At 53.7% G+C, this 20,293-nt stretch overlaps 2 protein-coding genes and 1 long non-coding RNA gene across 3 annotated transcripts; 2 read left to right on the top strand and 1 right to left on the bottom strand.

Moving 5' to 3' along the window:
* Window positions 1-105: 105 nt before the first annotated feature.
* LOC123614837 (TMF-regulated nuclear protein 1) lies at window positions 106-6,365 on the top strand. Its single transcript, XM_074377079.1, has 2 exons — window positions 106-1,128; window positions 5,616-6,365. Exon 1 carries the CDS (start codon window positions 258-260, stop codon window positions 957-959), a length of 702 nt encoding a protein of 233 aa, XP_074233180.1. The 5' UTR covers window positions 106-257; the 3' UTR covers window positions 960-1,128; window positions 5,616-6,365.
* A 3,086-nt stretch (window positions 6,366-9,451) lies between these two features.
* TENT5B (terminal nucleotidyltransferase 5B) lies at window positions 9,452-16,470 on the bottom strand. Its single transcript, XM_010948080.3, has 2 exons — window positions 16,025-16,470; window positions 9,452-11,371 (listed from the first exon to the last, which is right to left on the bottom strand). Exons 1-2 carry the CDS (start codon window positions 16,286-16,288, stop codon window positions 10,349-10,351), a joined length of 1,287 nt encoding a protein of 428 aa, XP_010946382.3. The 5' UTR covers window positions 16,289-16,470; the 3' UTR covers window positions 9,452-10,348.
* On the top strand, window positions 16,459-19,668 carry LOC141579622 (uncharacterized). Its single transcript, XR_012511379.1, has 3 exons — window positions 16,459-16,594; window positions 16,839-16,961; window positions 18,074-19,668. It is a non-coding gene; the product is annotated as an uncharacterized LOC141579622 (long non-coding RNA).
* Window positions 19,669-20,293: the final 625 nt, after the last annotated feature.

The raw sequence follows: 20,293 nt of genomic DNA, 5'->3' as shown, positions 1-20,293 counted from the left end.
TTGGGCAGTGTCCCGACTAGGCGGGGCAGGGGAAGCGGGTTTAGGGATGCCGGTCTCTGATTGGCTGTGCTGCCCCTCGCTCCGCCCCGTGTTTTATAAGACGCACAGGAGGCGGGCGCGGCGGTGGCGTGGGGGCTGCGGCCGCATCTTTCTCCGGCCACATCTCTCTCCGGTCCGCAGCGTCCATCCACCCACAGCGTGGGGGACAGCCAGCCAGACCAGCGGACCGACCGCTGCAGACCGCCAGGGGGCGGGGGATGCCGGGCTGCCGGATCAGCGCCTGCGGCCCGGGGGCCCAGGAAGGGACGGCGGAACCGGGGTCCCCGCCGCCGCCTCCCCGGGAGCCCCTGTCGTCCCCTCAGCCCCCGCCCCCAACCCCGACCTTGGCCTCGACCCCAGCTCAGGCCTCACCGCTGCCCGAAGCAGCCCTGGGGTCGGCAAGCTCGGCCAAGGGGCAGGAGCTGCAGCGCTGGCACCAGGGCGCTAGTGGGGCCGCGGGGAGCACTGGGCTAGCAGGGGGCGCGGGCGGCGGCCCGGGCGCGGCGGCTGCTGCGGCGGGGCCCGGGGGCCGCGCGCTAGAGCTGGCCGAAGCGCGGCGGCGACTGCTGGAGGTGGAGGGCCGCCGTCGCCTGGTATCAGAGCTGGAGAGCCGAGTGCTGCAGCTGCACCGGGTCTTTCTGGCGGCCGAGCTGCGCCTGGCGCACCGTGCAGAGAGCTTGGGCCGCCTGGGGGGCGGCGTGGCGCAGGCCGAGCTCTATCTGGCGGCGCACGGGTCGCGCCTTAAGAAGGGCTCACGCCGCGGCCGCCGCACCCGCCCGCCCGCGCTGCTCGCCTCTGCGCTAGGTCTGGGCGGCTGCGTGCCCTGGGGCGCTGGGCGCCTGCGACGGGGCCACGGTCCCGAGCCCGACTCACCCTTCCGCCGGAGTCCGCCCCGCGGCCCCGCCTCCTCTCAGCGCTGACCTTCGCGCCGGGACCCCTGGCCACCCCGACCAGCAATCGCCGAGGTGCCGACCGATAGATTGGGGACGCCAGCTGAATGGACGGTGTCACCGACGAGGATGGACCGACTGGCCGACCACAGGAAGAGACAGTCAGGGGGCCGGGGGACCAGTAGAAGGCTGAACTGAGGTGCGGTCTTAGCGGCTGGTGCATCCGAGGGGTGGCGGGGCGGGATGGTGCCAGGTTCCGGACCTCCCTTTCCTGGGGCTTCTGGAGTCCAATGGGTCCTTAATAAAGATGTCCGCTTTCTGTTGCTGCCTCTCCCAGACCTCCTGGGGAACGAGGTGATAGCATCAAGTCCTCACCATAGAGTTGGACAAATTGAGGGTGCTCAGATCCCAGGAGGGGTTTGCCAGCAAACTTTTACCAGCTGGAGCCCGCTACGCTGTTGCAGAACCCCCTACCCTGACCTCCACCTGTGTTGCCTTTCCTGGATCCCTTGGGGCTGTAAGAAGAGTCTTGCCCATGAGGCTGCTGCTTTCTGGCACCTCCCTTTGGGAGGACAGAGTAATGAGGCCCCAGGATAGGGTGGGGGTTGGCACTTTTACCACTGAGTTCTCTCCTAAGTCCCTGTTTCACATTTGGGGAAGTGGAATCCCAGAGAAGCTAAGGATTTGCTTGCATCATACTTATACTTAGGCCCCTCCACTTCCAGGAGACAGATCTTTTCTCAGGCCCCCATGAAGCTTCGCTAAGAGTACAGCCTGACTCAGATGACCAGGGTGGGGTGTTTGGTGACTGCCTAAAGCCTTGCTGGATCTCCTAGGAGCCCCCTCCCAATCGCTAAGATGGCTCTGCCAGGTGATATCCTTTAACAGGCCCCAGGGGGGCAGGTATGTCATTGGCTTCTTGAGAGGGGGGCCTTAAAGGGCCAGACCTGAAATGAGATCTGCTTTCCTTTCTTTCCACATGCCATTCAGGCCCCTGTCCCACTCAGCTGTGAATGGCCTGGCTGTTGCTTTGCTGCTCACCATCTGAGTTGACTGCATCCTCACTTATCAGTCTCTGAAGAGGGTATCCTCACTTCCTGGAAGGATTGTAGTGAGGTTAACACAAGGCAGGGGTCTGTCTTCTTCTCCCATAAGTCGTGGAAGAGTGTTTTATTCTCTTAAATCACACCTAGAAATAGGTGCTGCTTTTGCTGGTGGAGCCAGGAGCTAATTCAAAGCCCTCATTTTAGAGTGGCAAGGTCACATGCCAGCTAGGGACAGAAGTAGGTCCTAGGCCTGTGTGTATCCTTCCTGCAGTATCTCTTCACTGTCCAGGGGCAGGTGCTAGAGAGAACTGGTGTCAGCCTGCCTGCTGTGTGACCAGGACATCTCTGCCCCCTTTTTGGGTGGGTTTCCTCAGTCCCTCTCTGAACATAGCTGTCCCTCCTCATGCCAGGGCTTTGGAATGGGGAGAAGGGAGCAGGATGAGATCATCAGAGTCACGGGATTCTGGTTTAATGCTGGAGTCCTCAGGGTCAGGTGCACTGCTTTGAAAGGCAGAGCCCCAGGGGCCCTCACTTGACCTTTCCTCAGCAACCTTTCCTCTCCCCAGGTACCAGACTTTTTGACTGGTTTCTCAGCTAACAGCCAGGCCTTCCTGAATGCATTCTTAGCTGGGGAAAAGAAGTCCAGGAGGAGTTCTCAGAGACTCTAAGAGCTGGGGGACCAGGAGAGCAGTGAGGAGCTCTGGCATCCTCTGGCCTCCCCAGAAAGGGAGAACCTCCCAAAGCTACTCAGGTCATTTTGGGTCTAGAGGCCCAGAGAGGGCAAGGACTCCCTGGAGGTGACACAGTGAGGAGCTCAGGCTGCAGCACTGGACAGCAGCCAGGACTGTTTGCTTTCTGGGTTGCACAGGAGAGGGACACTTGGTCCAGAGAAGCTTTTAGCTAATGGTGTAAAGTGCTCTGTGTCACCACAGTTTTGCCTTTCTCTGGGATTTGTTGGTAATCAGCTTTGTCCTGACTTTGGGGGAGGGGGTGGGTAGGGAATTAGAGATGGCTCCTGCTGGAGAAAGTGGTAAATGTAGGAAATGGACATTGGTCCTAGTGTCACAGGCAGCTCTGTCCCCTCCGTCCACTTCCAGATGTCCCACTGATTCTCACTAAGGGCCTTGGCCAGGGCACACAGCGCTCAGTGACTTGAACCCCAGCTCTTGACTCAGTGCTCTGCCCACTACCCCTTAGCCAACTAATTAAAGTCACCTTTGCACCCCTGCCTAGCCCACCCCTCTAGAAGGCTCCATATTCTACTCAACCAACCAACATTGCTATCTGCTCAGTCCAGGGACTTGAGAAGCAACACTGAATTAGAGAGTCTATGCTTCCAAGGGCCCACGTCTCCCAGCCATCCTCTTGGCAGCCTTACCTGGCAGTCATCATCCCAAGCAATCCTCTGGGGCTGGGCAGTTTGTGGTGTTGGAGGGCTGTTTTTAGGCCTTCACAAATAACTATAGCCCCTGGTTATATAATATGCCCCCCATGACTTCCTGAAGACTTTCTAGATGGCCCCCAGCCATCTAACCCTCGGGACTGGACTGAGTACGGGGGACCTTGAGGGATCTGTGCACTGAGGACGTTGATAGCCACCAGTAAATGTGGGATCTTAGCAGAAGGAAATGAGGGAAATAGGAGCCTTTCTTCAGGCCAGTGCCTGGGGCTGGAAGACCAGTTCAGGATTCTAGTTGGGACTTGGCCCTTGCCTGGATGAGCTCTTTCACTCTCTTGGCTGGCCCTCGCCAAGTGAGGGCACCTCTGGGCAGTGCCACCAGAGGGCAGTGTGGGGCTGCTTTCTGGGGCGTGGGGGCGTGGCTTGGAGTAGGCTTGGTCCCCAGTGTCCCTGCACCCGATCAGCCCCTTCGCACGTTGTCCGGGCTTCTCAGGCTTTGAGCTTTACGGGTCTGGCGGAATTAGCTGGTACTTGCGGTCATGTAGCGAAGGGGCGGGCCCACTGACCTCAGGGAGAAGGTCCATCAGGAAAGACTTTCCTGAAAAGAGAGGTTGCCCCTGTTGGCGGTCACGTTCTGAGTAAAAGCCCAGAGTCGTTTTCACTCCTCACAGATTTGTTACACTGATAATTGGTTAGAATAGCCCTATCCCACTGCCACCTGGGGATACAGGAGGCTTCCTAGAGATTGGGTTGAAGCAACAATTCTCAGCTAAGGTGCTCCAAGCCTGCAGTGGGTAGTCTCTAGGAGGCTCCCTTTCCCTGACAGCCAGGTCCTTCGAGAAAAACCCAGCGTCCTAGGCTTCCCCAAGCTGAAGGAGAGCCTTAACCTCGTCACTTGCTTGATAGCCAGCGTGGGAAGAGGTATTTGGGAAAGCTGGGAGGTCCCCAGCCTATTTCTTCCCACATTAGTCCTTGACCACACCCTAGCCAGGAGTGATGGGAATCCTTGGTTCTAGAATAATATATTAACCACCTCCTCTGTGCCAGGTACTGTGCTAAGCGCTTTACTCCTATTATCTGTTTCAATCCTCTTGGCTACTCTGCAGTAGGAATTATCCCTATTAACATGGATGAGGAAACTAAGGGTCAGGGAAGGCAGGTGAGTTGTCCAAGGACATAGAACCTGTAAGTGAAGGATACCTTAAACATTAGGCTATGTGGCTTTTTATTTATTAGGCTAATGAGGGCTCCATTTGGAGGGTTTCTGGGCTCTCATCCTTTAAGTCTGGGTACAGTCACCCCTGGTCCTTGATTCTGGGAAGGGATGTGATGAGATGTTGGAGGAGTGGCAGAAGGTGCCCCCAACAAGGTCTGGACACAACCCCAGAGGCTGGCTCCCCAGCTTGGTTGTCTGGGTTTTGTGGGGTGAGTCAGGCTGAGTCAGCACACCTGGCTTCAAGCAAGGGTGGGCCAAGGATGCTCAAGGTCTGGGCTTGCCTTGGAGGGCTGCTTCCTCTCCTGCACACCTGGGCTGGAGAGTTTGGTGCCAAGGAGAGCAAAGAGCCTCAGATGGCAGAGGAGGAGGGTGAAAGGTAGGGCACAAAGTGTCCTGTGTTAGAACAAGACAGACCTGGGGTTTAGTCCTGGCCTGGAGCTTCTCAGCTGGGAGACCTTGGGCAAATGACCCTTCTCTGAGCCAGTTGTGTGTGTGTGTGTTTCATGGGGAGCTAGAGAGGAGATAACTTCTGAGAATTAAATGTGAGGTCACACTAAGTGCCTAACACATAGAGGAGGTTGGGAAATGTTCGATAGAGCCAACCTGCCTAGCCCAGGACAGGCTGCCAGGACAGATCCCCCAGGCAGTGTGGGCCTTTGCTTCTCCAGAGCATCGCCATATCAGGCAGCCCTGAAACAGTCCCCTTTCTCCCCCCACTACAGTCCCTGAGGAACTCCATAAGGGGAGAGGTGGAGGAGGGGGCAGGCTTTTTATCCCAGGAACATTCCATTCCAGCTGCTCAGACCAGTGGGGATCCCAGCCAAGGACAAAGGCCCAAGGGAGCTCACCCCAGGAGCCCCCACCCCTTCTAGGGCAGGAGCCAGTGGAGCCCAGTTCCAAAATATTGCCCCTGCACCTTCTCTCCACAATGGTCCCTCTTAGGGAGGTAGATGTTGAAGGGTTTGGGTGGGGCTGGGTGGCTGTGGGAGAGAGTTAATTAAAGCACTTGAAATGATTCTTTCCAGCTCCTCCCAGCTCCTTAGAGCCTCGTCTCTGGATCTGGACTCCTGGATTCTGTTCCTTCCCTGGGCACCTCCTTCAGGAAGACTTCTCGAATCGACCTTACACAAGCACGGCGCCCTCTTCACTTCACAGGAGCCCTTCACTTTATAGTGGCAAGGGGCTGGATTCTGGGGAAGTTGCCTATACTATGAATTTCTTTATATATGCCACATGTGACTTTGGCTTACACTGTACAATTGGAAATGTTACAATTGTACAGGTCCTTGAGATGCAATCAGATTATTTAAGAGAGCAGCAAACATTTCCAATGTGAAAGTGAAAAAGATTTCTTTTAAAAATATAGTCATCATTCTTAAATCACAGTGCAGCTGAGGCCCCCATTTGGCTTCTCAGTCTAACAACGCCAGGAGGCCTGTTTGAGGGAAAACATTGCTCTGAGGAATTCCTTACTGTCCTTGCCCTCTCTTCATGGGCACGGGCATGTGGCCCCTCAGAAAAATGATTGCTTCTAGGTCCCTGGGGGACACACCTCTTTCTCAGGAAGAAGTGTTGGTAACATAAAAATTCCAAGCTAAGTTTTAAATGAAAAAAAATGGGCACATTTATTCAAATATCCTAGGGATAGAGGGATGGGGGCCACACTAACTCACACGCAACCCAGAACTTGTAGAATTCTGCAAAATGAATGCATATTGAGTCAGTCCCCTGATTTATACATTCAGAAAGAATAAAGCTCAGTAATGTGAGACAAATGTGTGTGGTTTTGAGGCTTTACTCTGCAAGTGTGCTCGCTGCTTTCCTTTGTGTGTGTCTGTCATGGCTCTTTAAGTTGGCAGTTCCTTGAGCAGCTTCTGTTCAGTTTCGTTTGGCAGTCTGGGCCTGGTTGACTGATTTGCAGACTGACTGCTCCCTTGACCTGGCTCAAAGCTGACCCTCTCCAGGAAGTCTTCCCCAATTAAGGACATGATGAGGAAGCCAGGGGATGGAAAGCATGCAAAGGGAGGCTGAGCATGTTTGTGATAAACTGGCAGCATGATCTGGGGCCCATGCTGGTGACTGGATGGACCTGTCAGTCAGTCAGCATCCCAGCAGGAGACTGGGCACATTCAGACTGGGGAGAGATTTTAAAAGGAAATATCTCCAAAGATGGGGGCTGAGCTTAAGAAACTAACAAGATAAGGTGCAGCTCTCTGGGGCTAGCAACCCGGGAGAAGCCTTTACATGTCCTGGGCCTGAAGGGGGAGAGGAGGGGTAGAAGGGAAGGGGAGAGGAGGGCACAAGGACTGGAAAGTACAGCTATATGGAGAGAGCCCCTGACCAGAGCAGTGGTCTTTGGTTGAGAGACCAGCCAACCAGCCACCTGGTGGGAAGGGAGCAGGGGAAATGAACACCCTATTCTCCTCCTCTCTCCAGTAACTCCTGCTGGGGACTCTCACTGGCTGAACCCAACAGGGAGGCTGGGAACAAGGGAGCCATTGATGCACAGTCCATAGAGGTCAGCCTCTCAAGGCCACAGAGCATGGAGAAGGGCAGAGAGTGGGACTGGAAGGGACAACACATTGCATAACTGCCCGGGGGCATATCTTCTGTTTCCCAAAGTTCACAGCAAGGCTTTTTCCCCCTCTGGAGCTCCCCTCACCCACCCACTGAGGGAGATGGGGGAGGGCTGGACTGTTGCTTGGAGAGCACTGTTGGGGCAGGGGGTGGGGCACGGGGCTTTCCCCCCTCAGCCTTCCCCTCTCTGGCTCTGATTCCCAGTACTTGATTCCTTCCTGTCCTGGCATCTTAGGTGGCTGCAGGAACTGTCCACGAAAGAACAATGCCAGCCACTGAGTCAGTGTTTTTCTCACACCTGGAAACACTGCACCACGCCCAAACACACCCACAGGCACACCTGCTGCTACACGGGCCTCTGATGTAGCCACCACACGCCACGGCTGGTGGCACAGCTGCATCAAGAAAACGTACAACTCTGCTACACTGTGCTGCGTGGTTATACATCAAACGGCGAAGTCACAGTAATGCCAACTCTTTAACTCTGTCACATGCCAAACATACTCCGTCACATACACGTACAGGAGACATATGTCATGCTGGCCATGTGAAATCAGAGTGTAGGGGCAGGATGGAGCAAGGGTTAACAGCAATGACTCTGGAGGCAGACAAACCTCTTTGACCTCTCTGGCATCAGTTTCTTTATCTGTAAAATGGAAACACGACTTTCTTCTCTCTTGGAGACATTGTGAGGGTGAAATGAGAGGGTATGATTGCAGAGCTCTTAGTATGGCTCCTAGCCTGGAACACTCCAGAAGTGGTAGCTGAGAGCACACACATCTGCACAAGGTCAGCACAACAGCCTCAGGCACAGGTGCTTTTCCCCAGACACGCCTGCCAGGAGCACGTGTACATGGACAAGTCTCTGCCTGGAACGCCCTTTCCCCAGACATCTCATCTGTGTGGCTCATTTCCCACTGTCTTTAAGTCTTTGTTCAATCCAGTGTCACCCTTTCAAGGAGGTTTATCCTTTGAAAAATGGCAAACCTCAGAACTTCCAATCCCTTACCCTGCTATGTATATTTTTAGACATCCGTTGGCCTTCTAAGACTATATAGTTTCCTTTCTTTCCATCCCATTAGAATGTAATCTTCCTGAGGGTAGGGAACTTAGTCTTTTGTTTGCTGTTGTGTTCCCACCCTGAGAGGGGTGGCTGGCGCATGTGGGCTGAATCCAGTGTTTACAAACCTGTGCCCTGGGTTTCTGGCTGTGTCACCCCTGATACAAGCACATCCAGGTGAACTCCACTCCCCACCCCAACAAGCTAAGCCTGTGTGCTTACACTGTGAGCATCCCCTCATGCCCAAAGCAGGAGCTGGGACAAACTTACTTCCCCTCCTCTAGGATCCTAGTTGGGTGGGCACAACCCAGGGTGGGGTGGGAGGCTACTTTCAGTCACCACAAAATAGCCTTTCCTCTTGCCCTCTGACCATTCTAAGTCCCACAGGGACCCATTGTGCAAATGAGATGACTGGGCTCATCCAGGTGACCTGGGGCCTCCTCTGCGGCCTTGTTTTTTCCACTCTGGTTGGAACCATCAAAGCCAGCACTTCAGAGACCACTAATGAGGCTGAATATATTAAGGGCTTTGCAATCCCTGGATCAAAGAGGCTGGGCAGCGTCCAGGCCCTTGACTGGCTGATGCCCTGAGGAAACAGCTCCATGAAAGCCTGAGGCTGGCACTCACTCCCAGCCAGGCACAGCCCCAGCTGGGTTTGGGAAGGAGAGTCCTTGCCCCTCCAGGGGATCTGCTTAGAGCAAGCCAGAGTGTGCCCACCAGCATTTGGGGGTGTTAAAGGGAGCTGGAGGATTGAGGAAGACTCTCTCAGGAGAGAGGCCAAACCTGGGCTCCTGCTCTGGGGGACCATAGAAGCTCCCCAGTCCCAACTGCCACTATTGGAGGGGTCTTAAGTCCAGACCCATCCCACTTGTTTGCCGCCCGCTTCCTGGGAAGATTGGGGAAGGGAGCAGAGCTGGGGTCAAGCATCCCTGAGCACTGCAATGTGAGACCAGGTCCAGGGTCATTAGGACTCCAGGTAGGAAAAATTGAAATATTTGTTCTTTAACAAGAGATTTGCTGAGGCAATGTACGGGGGCAAGTTACACGGGTAGACAGTACCTCCTAGCACGTCACAAAGCTGGGGCTGGTGTTGAGGGGAGGAGGCCCAGGACTCAGATGCCACCCCCCAAATGTCCCCTCTCACAAGCCAGACTTAGGCCTGGGGAGGCGACCACAGCCCTAGTCATGGAGGTCCTTCTCCCAGGAGAAAGCATGGTGTTAGACTCAGTGTAGATGATCTTTATTGGCAGGTGCTGAGTGCAAAATAGTAACAAATCCAGAGGGAGGGGAAATGAAGCGGGGCATGGCTTTCATCCCCCACGTAAGAACCCTATAAACAGGCCAGTGGGGGTGGGAGCACTTGATTGTTTCCTCTTTGGACCCAGAGCCCTCCGGAGAACAAGCTCCCAGGCAGGAGGGCTCCTCACGACAAGGGGGAAGGGAGCAGCACCCCAGAAGGGGCATGGGCTGTGTCCCACCTCAGGCTGCTGGATTCCTGTCGAGTCCACACACCATGACAGCTCGAGGTATGGGTGTTAGAGGACTGGGCTAAACCTATCCCTTTCCAAACTTAGGTATCTGCCTCATGCCTCAGTTTCCCTCCTCCTGGTGATGAGCCAGGTTGGACCACCAGGCCCTGTTAGTGGCCCAGCCCAACCCAAAGTGAGTAGTTCCCCTAACATACCAATTTTAGCCATTTTGTTGTCTGCAGCCCCTTGGAGGCTACTGGTTTCACTGTGGGCTGGCCCTAGCCAAAAAGACCCTTTCTAGGCCACAGAAATCAACCTGAGATGATGGGCATTGAGGTGGCTACTATCCCAAACATGCTTTGTCTGCTGAAGGCAACTGACTCCCAAGACAAAAAGCCCCTGCACCCTACAATCATGCTGGTCCAAGGTGTGGTGCAGTAACCAAAAGGTCCACCTATCAAGAACCCCAGCTTGGCCTTAAGTCCACAGGGTCCTCATTCGGGGGAGTCTGGTCTGTTCAGTTGAAGGCCCAGCCCTGCAGCAGTGCTGGGCCACCTGGTACAGGCTGCCTGTCTCTGGTCATGTCCTCCACACACTCCTGGAGGCCTCACTCCATCTGGGGAGGCCTGGTCCTTTCTGGCCAGGGTCCGAGTCAGTTACAAGGCAGCCAGGTGGGATAGGAGGCGTGGGCCCGGGCCAGTAGAGGCTGCACGGGGGTCACGTAGTAATTGACAGTGGCCGGCACGACCCCGTCGGGGCCTGGAGGGCGCCAGGCCAGGGCGGCGGTGGCCGCCGGGCCCTGCTCAGCCAGTGCCTGGAGCGCCAGGGTGGCGATGAGGTCCAGCGTCTGGCGGCGCTCGTGGCTCATGAGGCACACGGTGCTCTCGTTGACCACCCGGTGCAGCGTCACCAGGCAGGCGTAGCGGCGTGCCGAGTCGGCCCCGCTGAAGTGGGCCTCCAGGTAGCGCTCCAGCGTGCGCTGCTGCTCCGCCAGGTCCGGGAAGTCGATGAAGAAGCGGGAGCACATGTAGCGCTGCAGGGCGCCCACGTCGGTGCTGGGCCGCGGCCGGAAGCCCCGCACCAGCAGGTGGCAGTACTTGAGGAGGCCGCCCCCGCGGATCTCCTCGGGGCTGCGTGTGGCGATGACGCGGTGCCGCAGGTGGTCCAGGGCCTCGGCGAAGTCCCCGTACAGGCTCTCGCCTGTCACTGTCGGGTGGAAGGCCTCGGACATGGGTGTGGATGAGCACTGGCCGAAGAGCAGCAGGGAGTCCAGCAGGATCTGGAAGGAGTCTATGCTGAACTCGAATTGGCGCCTGACCGAGTCCACGAACTTGAGCTCCATGTTCTTGCCGCTTTTGTTGGACAACGAGATGAGGCTCCAGCGGTCCGTGTCCGTGCACACTTTTACCAGCTTCTGCACGTAGGCCTCCTTGAGTGTCAGGGGCGTGATCTTTGCCCGGCTCACACCGGCAGGCAGGAAGTCCAGCAGGCAGGCCAGCACCACTTCCTTGGTAAGCTGGAAGGATGCCTCGCTGCGCAGGTCCACGCGGAACACCAGGTCCAGGTCCTTGTAGCCCAGGCCACTCTCGGGGTGCAGCACGTGGCTAGCAGCCGAACCGTGCAGCCGCACACCGTGCACACGCAGCCCCCTTTCCTCTAGGCTGCTGCGGACGACCTGCAGAGGGGACGCAGGAAGGGGAGGTGTCAGCAGGAGGGAGAAGTGACAGCGACCTGGGCCTCAGGGTCCGCTGTGGGCTTCCACATAATAATCACAGTGACATCAACCACTGTTGACCACTTATCAGCTGTTGTGCCTTTGGAAAGTTATTCATCTCTGAAGCCTTTATTTCCTACTCTGGTCCATTAGGAGGAATGACTCAGAAAGAATAGCAATACTGATAGCAAACACATGCATAGAATTTTCTAAATGCCAGGTCCTGATCTAAGCCCTTTACACATTAGAATATAAACTCACATAATTTTCACAGTAACTCTATGAGGCAAGTACTATTATTCCCACCCTATAGTTGGGGAATTGGAAGAACAGAGGGGTCAAGTAACTTGCCTGAAGTCACACAGCTGGTGAATGAAGAGCTGGGAATTAAACTCAGAGTTCCTGTCTTAATCATTATGCTATTCTACTTCTCTAAAACTGCAAGTAAAACAGTTTTGTGCCAGGCATGATGCAAAATGCTCAGATGTGTTGGGAATGTAATTGGTAGTTAACATGTATTACAACATTAACCCTCACAATAATCCTGTTTGAGTATTTTTAACGCAACTTACAGATGGGGGACCTGAGGTACAGAGAAGTCGTGCCCAAGTCAGAGATAGCCAGGCTGAGACTGAGACTAGAACCCAGGTCAGTTGGATTCTCAAGTCCATGCACGCTCTTTTGACCATGACACATTCATCTTAATTCCTCTTTACAAGGAGCCAGTGAGGCAAATATTAGACTCATTTTACAGATGAGGCTTTAAGTGGTAAAATACCTAAGGCTCATTCAGAAATGGCAGAGCTGGAAGTTAAAACCCGGACTCATACTGCTCTTGGGCAAGGAGATGGGTCAAGATCTCAGGAAGCCTCCCCAGTCAAGAGGAAAGAATATAGCAGATCCTGTGCTAACACAGGAACACGACAGATAAACCTACGAGTCACCTTGAGCCTGTTCCTCTAGCCAGAGGCGCCTCCCTAGGACCAGGGAGGGGAGAGAGAGGAGCTGAGCCCTAACATTCAGTCTTCCCAGCAGCCCAGAGTACTTCACACACAGAAAGTGACCAGGCAGCATTCCTACCCTGAGTGATTCTGCAACCCCGCCTTGTTGCTAAGTCAGCGCCAGGCTGGGCTGCTCTGCTGGCCTCCCCGGGAATTACTGCAAAGAATGCACCTAAGTGCTGAGGAGGCAAGCTGCTGTGGGGCAATCTGAGGCGGGCGGCTCCCTCCAGGAAGCTTCCGGGAGGAGGACCCTGACTGGGGGAAGGTATTGTCACGGCTGTGGGGGGTCAGCAACTGGCCATCAGGAACATGGGGGACCACGCAGCTGGGGTAGGGGAAGAGGAACATTGGTTAGGCACCTATTGGGCGCCAGGCATTGGACATTCTCACCAGAATCTATGGGCAAATAGATCTTTAGGGTCTCCAAGCTATAGATGGGGAAACTGAGAAGTGAAGCTACCTGCCCAATGTCACTCAGATGTGTCTTCAAATCCAGGTCTGGCTGATTCCACAATCTACCCTCTTTCTACCACATTGACCATCCCAGGATTCAGAAGGAGCAGAGAACCATGAACTAGGGTTCCAATTCTCCTTCCCTTTCAAAATTTCAGAGTGAGGGCAATCCTCCAGTCACCAAAGCCCCAGGCCAGAGTAGCTGGGGAGGGACAGTGGGGGTTGGGAGATGCCTTGGCCAGACAGACAGGAGAGGCTGGAGGTAAGGGGCCAGTTGCTGCAGTCCATCCTGTGGGACTTCCAACCCACACTCTCGTAACTGACAGCTGCACCCATGTAGGCCAAGGAGATAATCAGGCCAAAGACCTTGTCCCAAGGATCCTGGCAAACCTGCAGAGCAGACCAGCCCCCTCCCCAAACCCCTTTAGAGCTGATGAGACTTACTCAGTGCCAGCTCCTGCTCCTAGGCTGATGCCCACCCCAGGGCATGGCATCTGGCCTGGTGAGTAGGTAGCAGTATTCTCATTAAATTGCCTGCGTCAGGCCATGGAGCCAGCTGTGTCAGCCAGCCAGCGGCTGTTGTCTGTTTCCCAGGTGTGACTACAGCCAGCTTGGCAGGCAGTCCCCAGATACTGCCACACCCAAGGACTGCAGGGCAGCTTGAAGCCTCCTGAATCAGACTTTCCAGCCACGGAGGGGGCAGTAGCTGCACCCTCCTTTCTCCTGTGCCAAGGCCCTCCCCCAAACCACTCTGGTCTCAGGCCACTGCTGAGACCTGTAGGGAGACTGTAGGTGCTTCAGCCAGCAGGCTTACCAAACTTGAATCCAGAGCCACCTAATGCAGGCCCTCTGGCTGTAACTAGAAAGATCCTAGTCTAATGCAATTCTCTGGGCCCAGAGAGGGCAAGGGACTTGTCCAGAGTCACACAGCCAGTAAGTGGCCAAACTTAATTAGAACCAGTCCTCTCAGAGCTATGGCCAAGGGGGCCACCTACAGGAGAGTGGGTCCCTCTAGCTTAGATACAAGCAAGAACATCATCTCTAGCTGCTCAGATTGCTGCTGTAGGCAAAGCCTTGCTGGGGTAGAGAGGGAGAACGATTTCAGTTCTTGAACTGTTGGGACAACTCAGCACTGGTGAGAAGCACAAAGTCAACACCAGCACCCTCACCACCATACAACCAATACCTCCCTTCCCCCTGCACACACATTTACACACATATCCCAGTAGCTTGTGGAGCTGCTAGCTGCAGATTCCTGCCAGGAGATGCACTTTCTTCCCCATAGAGGCAATTGCGCAGGTCAGGCGGTTGTGAAGGCACCTGTTCCCTTTGGATTCTGGAAGCAGAAGGGGTGTAGGAGAGTGGTTCAACCCATCCCCAATGAACAGATAGGGACACTGGGCCCAACAAAGGGAACTGACAGCTGCTCAGGCCCTGAAGTCAGATGTCCAACTTCCTAGTCCAGCTCTGAAGTCTCTGCCACCCCCTCCCCACTGCAGCTGGCAGCTCCCTGTTCTGTGATATTTGACCCTAATCTAGGGGACTGTACTAGGATCATACTATCAGCTCCTATTGACCTACAATCTCCTCCACCTGGCTGGGAGCACCTGAAAGGCAGGGAAGCTGGGTCCCAGTCACATCTAGGCCCTTAGTGTCCTGAATGGGGCTTGACATAGAGCAGGCATCAGTAAAGGCAGTGTGGACCATACTGACAGGGGTAGGGACTTCCCCTTCAGGGTACCCCTTGTCTCTGCAGAGGGGAACAGCCACACTGGGCTGATGCCTGGGACAATATTCCTGGAGATAAGAGCATTTGGGGCCCCCAAGATTGACCTGACTGTCCTGGGGAGAAAAGCCTCAACTGGTTTCCTAATTACACCATGACAGCAGCGGGGCCTCAGTGTGCCTCAGTGAGCAGCACTGGTGAGTCAGCCCTGGGGAATCTGCCCCCACCCCCTCCCATTCCTTGGGAGGGAGGGTGAGGTAATCCCCTAGCAAAGCACCCCTCCCCCTCCATGGAAGCTAAGGCAGGAGGCAGGGGAGCGGCCTGCTTCACCTGGATTGTAAGGCTACCTCCCCAGAAAGAAAGTCCAAGGTATTGTAGTTAGATTTTCCTGTTTTGTCTAACAGAAGACTCTGCTAAGAACTAGAAGTTGAGTCTTAGGAACCGGAGAAGAGGTGGAAAAACCTTAAACCTGCAGTAACGAGCTCCTGGGAAGACTTAAGAGTCTCAGGATTTGATTTTCACCTCTAGGTAATCCTAGGCAGTTCACTGCCCTTCTTGGAGCCTCAGCTTCCCCAACTATAAAATGGTCAATAATCACCACATTCTGATATTTCAGAGCATGACAGTGCCTGGGCTATACAGATGAAAGAGCAATTTTAGGCTTGTTGAGGGTCCAGTAAAGGGAAGAGGGATTCTGCGGAAGAGGAGAGGAGTTACCAGAATTCTCTTCTCCCATTCCTCAGGAGACAGATGGGGCTCCAGCCAGAGACCCGGGCCTGCATTTCCAAGCTTGGGGAGGGGGAGGAACATCTAAATTGGACACCTGATGGTGCCCTCCGCCATGAGGGCATCAGGTCTGGCCTGGTGCTTAGTTAATCTCCTGCCACAATCCCAGTTGAGAGAGAGGGAGGTGCTGGGATTTCTTAGCTTTTGAGGGGGCTCCTGAGCCAAGGGCTATGGGAACACAGGACAGAGTCTGCCCCTAGAAACTTGAGGGAGGGGAGAGGTAGGGTGTGATGCCCAGGGATGACAATTTGGAGATGAAAAGAACTCAAGTATACACATCTACCCACCCTGGGCAGCTTGGCATCTGTTGTCCTTGCGGGGGGGGGGGCTGTTCTCCCAGGACCAAGTCCCTCCCCATTCCCCCTCCGTTCCCGGGCCAGAGGAGAATTGTCTGACGGGAATCGGGACTCCCCAGAGGCAGGGGAAGGGGGAAAGTCAAGTGGGGAGAGATTATGATGTGCAAGGGAAGGGGGTACGGTCAACCACCAGTGCTGTGAGATTTTGTTACAGCTCCCGTCCTTCTCTGAGCCTTGTCTTCCTAGCTGTCCAGAGAATCGAACAGATTCCGGGAGCCTCCCAGCCACGGGAGCCTCCCAGCCACGAGAGCCTCAGGATCGAGACCTCATATTCCCGCCCAGAGCCTCTCACCTGGACGATCTGCCGGGGCTGCACGCTCAGCGTGGGGAAGTTGCCGCGCCCGTGAATGGGAATCGGCTCGCTCAGGAGCGCGTCCAGCCGCTTCACCTGGGGCCAGCTCAGCCCACTCAAGTGCCGTCCGAGGGAGGCCGACGAGGCCTCCGGGTCGGGGCCGCCGCCTGCCGGGGCCGCTGTGGCCACCTCCGAGGCCGCAGCCGTCCCCACCTGTGCAGCCGCCCGGTCCCGGCTCTCCGCTCCGCTCTCCGATGGCATCATTAGCCCTGCCCCTGGGCCCCGACGGCAGAAAGCGGGGGCAGGGGGATGTTTAATGAGAGGAAGGCAGGGAGAGCGGCTGGGCCGCGGCCAAAGCGGAGGGCGCAGGGACTGGACTGCAGCGACGGCGAGGCAAACCCAGGGCACACCTTAGACGGCGACGACCAACCGACCCTAAAGCATGTGGCGCCGGGCCCAGCCGATTCTTATAGGCCGCGGGCGACACGCCCATTGGTCCCAGCAGCTGTCACACAGCGGGAGACGCCCCGCCTTTCGACGTCCCTGCCATTGGTCAGCAGAGCTTTGCACGTGAGTCACTTGTCGTCAGGGAGATTCCGATTGGCTGGAAGGCCCGCCCCTGCCCCGCCCTCCTTCTCAGGCTAAATTCCCTCCTTTGGTCCTTAAAGAACTTTTGTTCACCGTGATTGGCCCGGACGGAAGGCAGGGCCTGGATTTAAAGGGACTGAGCCCTCCAGGGGCACACGTGAGGGAAGTGACCCGTGGAGTTTGTAGCGGAGTTGAGCCACTAAGAACTTTTTTTTTCCTTTGAAAGGAATTCACCCGGCCTGGTCCTGGTCATCTGCTATTTTCAGAAGCCCAGAGAGATTTGTGCCACTTGTTTAACTCCGTACAATGCTCCTCCTGCTCTCCCGCAATCTTCCAGGGTCGAGGAAAGGTAACAAACTTGTATATCGAGGTAGATACTTTTAGATGTATTCTCTTAATTGGCCCTTGCAGTGGTTGCTGGCCAGCATTAATATTCCGGTTTAGGGATGGAGAAACCTGCTCAGAGAAGGGGCATGAGTCCCTCAAGGTCACACAGCAAATGAGACCAGGCCCTCATGCTGAATCTGGGCTATAGAATCTGTGGGCACATGTTCTTTCCACTATACTTGAGCAGACCCAGGGCCTTCACTGGGCTGGAGGTTGGAGGGAACCTGGAAGTGGGGGGTTGTTCTTCCTGATCCAGCATCTCAGGCCCTTCTGCAGCCCCTTCTGGCAGAGGCTTCCTGCGCGGCTTTCCTGCCAGCCTCTTCTTAGCTTTCTCAGGTCCTGTATGCTCTTGAGCAAGTCATTAAACCTCTCTAAGCCAGTTTCCTCATCTGCTCCAGAGAAGGTTCTCAATAATAATTTTTAAAATTTGACTTGATTATTTGTAGTTGGAAAAACATTTTCACATGTTCTATTGAAATAGTATGTTTTGCTCTTCCACTTTACAGAGCCTCGTGGGATGAGGCTTATTATTATTGTTGCTTTTAATCTTTTTTTTTTTCCTGATTTTAAATATATGTGCTTGTGGCAAAATTTTAGAAACTGAGTCTGTCTGATTCATCTCTGCAATATTCTCTCTTAAATTAAATCTCTTTCTGCTAACAATATATCAAATTAAATATTCTCCTAACACTCTCATTCTGTAACGTAGGCTGGGCAAGAAGTAATATGTCCAATGTACACACAGAGAAACCAAGACTTAAAAATGGTAAACTACATTCCAAGGTCACCAGATTGCCTCAGACAGATCTAGGACTAGAACCCAGCAGCCTGACTCTCAGGCTCCCAGCCATTTCCGCCTAAGCAGGATCCTGCCCTTGTCCCCTCCCTCTATCTTGTCTGGGATCAGGGGCCTCCTCTGGCCCCAGGGAGGGGATCTGCTGCTTGCTCCACTGCTTGGCTGTGTGACTTTGGGCCAGTCCCTTGGGCTGGCCTCGGTTTAGTAGCTTGCTATTTTGTTTTATCTTCTCTTGAAAGATAAGAAATAGATAAGATATCTCCTTTGGCTTAACCCAGAGTCTCCAAACACGACTGATCACTTCCATGCTCCAGCAGAAGAAGGAAAAGAAAAGAAACTAACATTTTCTGGATACCTACTATGCATCAGAACATTTTATATACATGACCTCCTGCTCCTAAAGATACATCTCAAGATGTGGAATCATTATCCTCAATTTACAGATGAAGAAACTAAGGTGTAGAGAGGTCACGTTACATGCCTAAGGTCATACAACTACTAATTGGCAGTGTGGGACTTGAATCCAGGTCTCCTGACTCCAGAGCCCTATTTCTCAACTGCTTTTCTTGAAAGAGTTGGCACAGATCACAGAGTCCTGCTTGGCACAGGCCTGATACCACCCACAAGATCCATTCATTTATTCATTCATAGAGCAACACATATATACTAAGCACCTACTGTGTACCGGTTGCTGGGCTAGGCCCTGAGACATGATAGGCAAGGTCCCTGCCCTTCTAGAACTGACATTCTAGTGAGTAAGACAATAGTCAAGTAAACAAATAAATAAGACATTTCAAATAGTGCTAAGAAGAAAATAAAACAGAGTAAAGGAAGAGATTGCAACCACATGTGTATGTGAGTGTGAAAAAGATACAGCAGGAGAGAGAGAGAAATAGAGAGATCAATGTACATCATTATGGTGTAATCATGGAAGGCCTCCCTAAGGAGGTGACATTTCTATCGTGTCTGCTGGATTCACCTCTGCTCTATCTCCCTGTGCTTGTCCCAGGACAGCCAGGACAGCAAAGAAGGTGCCAAGCCACACATCCCTAGAACTCTAAAGGCTTGATCCGGAAGGCCCTTTGACAATCATTTTGTTCATTCTCTTCCTGCTTTGTAGATGGGGAAACTGGGGTCCAGAAGGAAGAAGGGATTTACCCCAGGACTGGCTAGGACTGGAACTATGCAGGGGCAGGGCCTCATGGAGGCAGCCTGGTGCTGGGTCCATCCCACACACCTAAATTAAGATCTCTAAGGAAGGAAACTTAGAGATCTCTTTTCCTCTCTTCTTTGTGTCTGGGTTAGGAAGAGCAATTAGCAAATTCATGAGCTGTGATTCATCCTTCTGTTGATACTTCTATTTATAATTGGTAATTGGTCCAATGTTTGCCCATCACAGGACCTGAACATTATTACTGTGACGTAGATGGGGGTGACTTGAGGATGTAGGGAGAGAAGAGAGAAGATAAGAGGGAGCAGGGGTAAACTCAGTAGGGTTTTTCATTTTCACCAGGATCAACTTTTGATTGTCCCAGTGAATGGAGGGGAATGATGGCTGAAGTACATCATGAAGAGTCCAACTGGCTTTCAAATTTTATATATGAGCCTTTCTCCCTGTACAAATTTCCCACCGTAATTCTGACTCTAACTGATTTTAGAAGAGAACTTACTGTATGTTCCTGTATAACTGAAAAATTGTGCTCTACACTGGAATTTGACACACCATTGTAAAATGATTGTAAATCAATAAAAAATGTTAAAAAAAAAAAAAGAGAACTTACTCTGTGTGATAATTGAGTTGTAGTGACATAGGTAAGTCACTTTCCCTATCTGGGCCTCAGTTTCCTATTCGGTACAATGGGAGTGAAACAGGAGTCACCATCATTCACACATTCTATGATTTGAAGTGGTAGGAAGGGAGAAAGGGTCCTGGGAGAGTCTTGGTCTCTACATTGGCCCTTCCCCCAAAGTGGGACCCTAGACAAGAGCATCCTGGGATTAACCCACATTACTGAGTGCCCTATGCCTAGAACCACACCAGGCACTATTCACACAGCTTCTCATTCAGTTTTAAGAACATAATCTTTTGACATAGGAGTGATCTCTCATTTTGCATAAGAGGAAATTGAGCTTCAGAGACACTTATTCATTTGGGCAGGGCCCCAACTGTTGGAGAGAGGGGCTTCATATGCAGGTCTGGCTGAACCCCGGGCCCATGCCCTACCCTGGGCCCTGCCTCTGAGGATGACTTGGTTTGTTCGGTTACACATAGATGACCCTCCCCCCATTCGCTCCTCCCTTGGTTCTTGTTTGTTACCCTGCCTCAACCCCTCATGGCCAAGGTAATTTCCTGGACCTTGTCATTATCAATACTTGTGTGTAATTTCAGTATCAAGTAGCCCATCCTCCTGACATCACCTCCTGTCTTTTATGCTCACTCTCTCCAGAACCCTAACTCTTTCGGATCCTGGAGTCACCAGGAACATCAGGCCATTGAT

Source organism: Camelus bactrianus, chromosome 13 (assembly GCF_048773025.1).
Source record: "Camelus bactrianus isolate YW-2024 breed Bactrian camel chromosome 13, ASM4877302v1, whole genome shotgun sequence".
Taxonomy (NCBI): domain Eukaryota; kingdom Metazoa; phylum Chordata; class Mammalia; order Artiodactyla; family Camelidae; genus Camelus; species Camelus bactrianus.
This window is presented reverse-complemented; position numbering and strand designations above follow the sequence as displayed.